The 1,246-nt window shown below is 31.5% G+C and overlaps 1 protein-coding gene across 1 annotated transcript in view; it reads left to right on the top strand.

The window, feature by feature from the left end:
- Positions 1–1,246, top strand: part of LOC119594210 (nucleolin-like) — a gene marked incomplete at its 5' end in the record, with an annotated part of 42,003 nt that overhangs the window by 21,022 nt on the left and 19,735 nt on the right. Inside the window, 3 exon segments of the mRNA XM_037943281.1 lie at positions 86–176; positions 352–516; positions 941–1,068. Coding sequence (XP_037799209.1) covers positions 86–176; positions 352–516; positions 941–1,068 — 384 coding nt within the window.

Here is a 1,246-nt window from a genome sequence, read left to right as displayed (position 1 = left end):
CTCAAAAATTACACCATGTCATGTGTGGAGAATACCAGCAATCTTTAATTTGTCTATCTTATAATCTCTCTGTTTCATATTTTAGAGCTTTAAAAGATGCAGAGAGAGCAATAAAGATAGCACCACAGTGGCCTAAAGGACATTATAGAAGAGGTACATCTCTCAATGGATTAGGAGTAAGTATGGAATGTTTGATATGAATTTTTTAAAATGAACTTTTGCTGGAGATATGACCTTCACCAGTAAAATTACACTTTTCTTACACTTTTTCTGTTTTGAGTAGGTTATAAAAAAAATCCTTTTCTGCTTTTTAGGCATAGTTTTCTATTATTCCTTTGATTTATTTTCCAGAAATACATAGAGGCCGAATCTGCCTTCGAGGAGGTGCTACGTTTAGATAAAGGCTGCCAAGAAGCTAGAGACGAAATTCATAAAGTTAGAATTATACGTATTATTGAAATGGGATTTACTGAAAGACAAGCTAACAGTGCTATTTCTAAATACATTAACGTACAGGTAATTGAATATTATTTTGGTAGTGGTTGTTATGTGATGACATTTTATGTATATATATTATTTTCTGATTTATAGACATGTATTATTACATAATCTATCACCTAAATGATATGTATGTGAATTTTTGTCTTTGATAATTATTAATCTGCTTTGCATATATTTGCCATAACTAAAGTGAATATTTGATATGTGAACTAGACATTTCATGTTTGTGTGCCTGCTTATTTTCATACTATGGATTCTCTTGTGCATTTCAGAAATTTTATGAAATCATAACAACTAGTTTTGTTTTTTTATGACAGTGACTTTTCTGTTACTCTTTGCAACAAATTCTTGAAATTTGGAACCCTAACCCTAATGAGTTTTCGGGTTGCAAAATTTGCATTATGAGTAAGTGAATGATAGTTTATTTCTTCTCGTGCAGCCTGCCTTGGATGCCTTGCTGGCTGGAGAGTTCAAAGAATCAATGGAAGATGTTTTTTACTCTGACGATGAAGATGATTTCAGTAAACGTGTCAAAGTACCACAAGCTCCAAAGAGTGTTAAAATGAAGTAAGTTACCTTGCCTTGTGATGCCCTTTTTTCCTTCAGATTTGCTTATAAGAAAAGGATTTTTGATCAATATGAGAGATGTTGGAAAAGGAAATGTGAAAATTGGTATGTGTTTAACCCATGATTTTTTTCCTTATTTAAATATTTTTTGGGTAGTTTTATGCATAGTTACTTTTAG

Source organism: Penaeus monodon, chromosome 33 (assembly GCF_015228065.2).
Source record: "Penaeus monodon isolate SGIC_2016 chromosome 33, NSTDA_Pmon_1, whole genome shotgun sequence".
Classification (NCBI taxonomy): domain Eukaryota; kingdom Metazoa; phylum Arthropoda; class Malacostraca; order Decapoda; family Penaeidae; genus Penaeus; species Penaeus monodon.
This window is presented reverse-complemented; position numbering and strand designations above follow the sequence as displayed.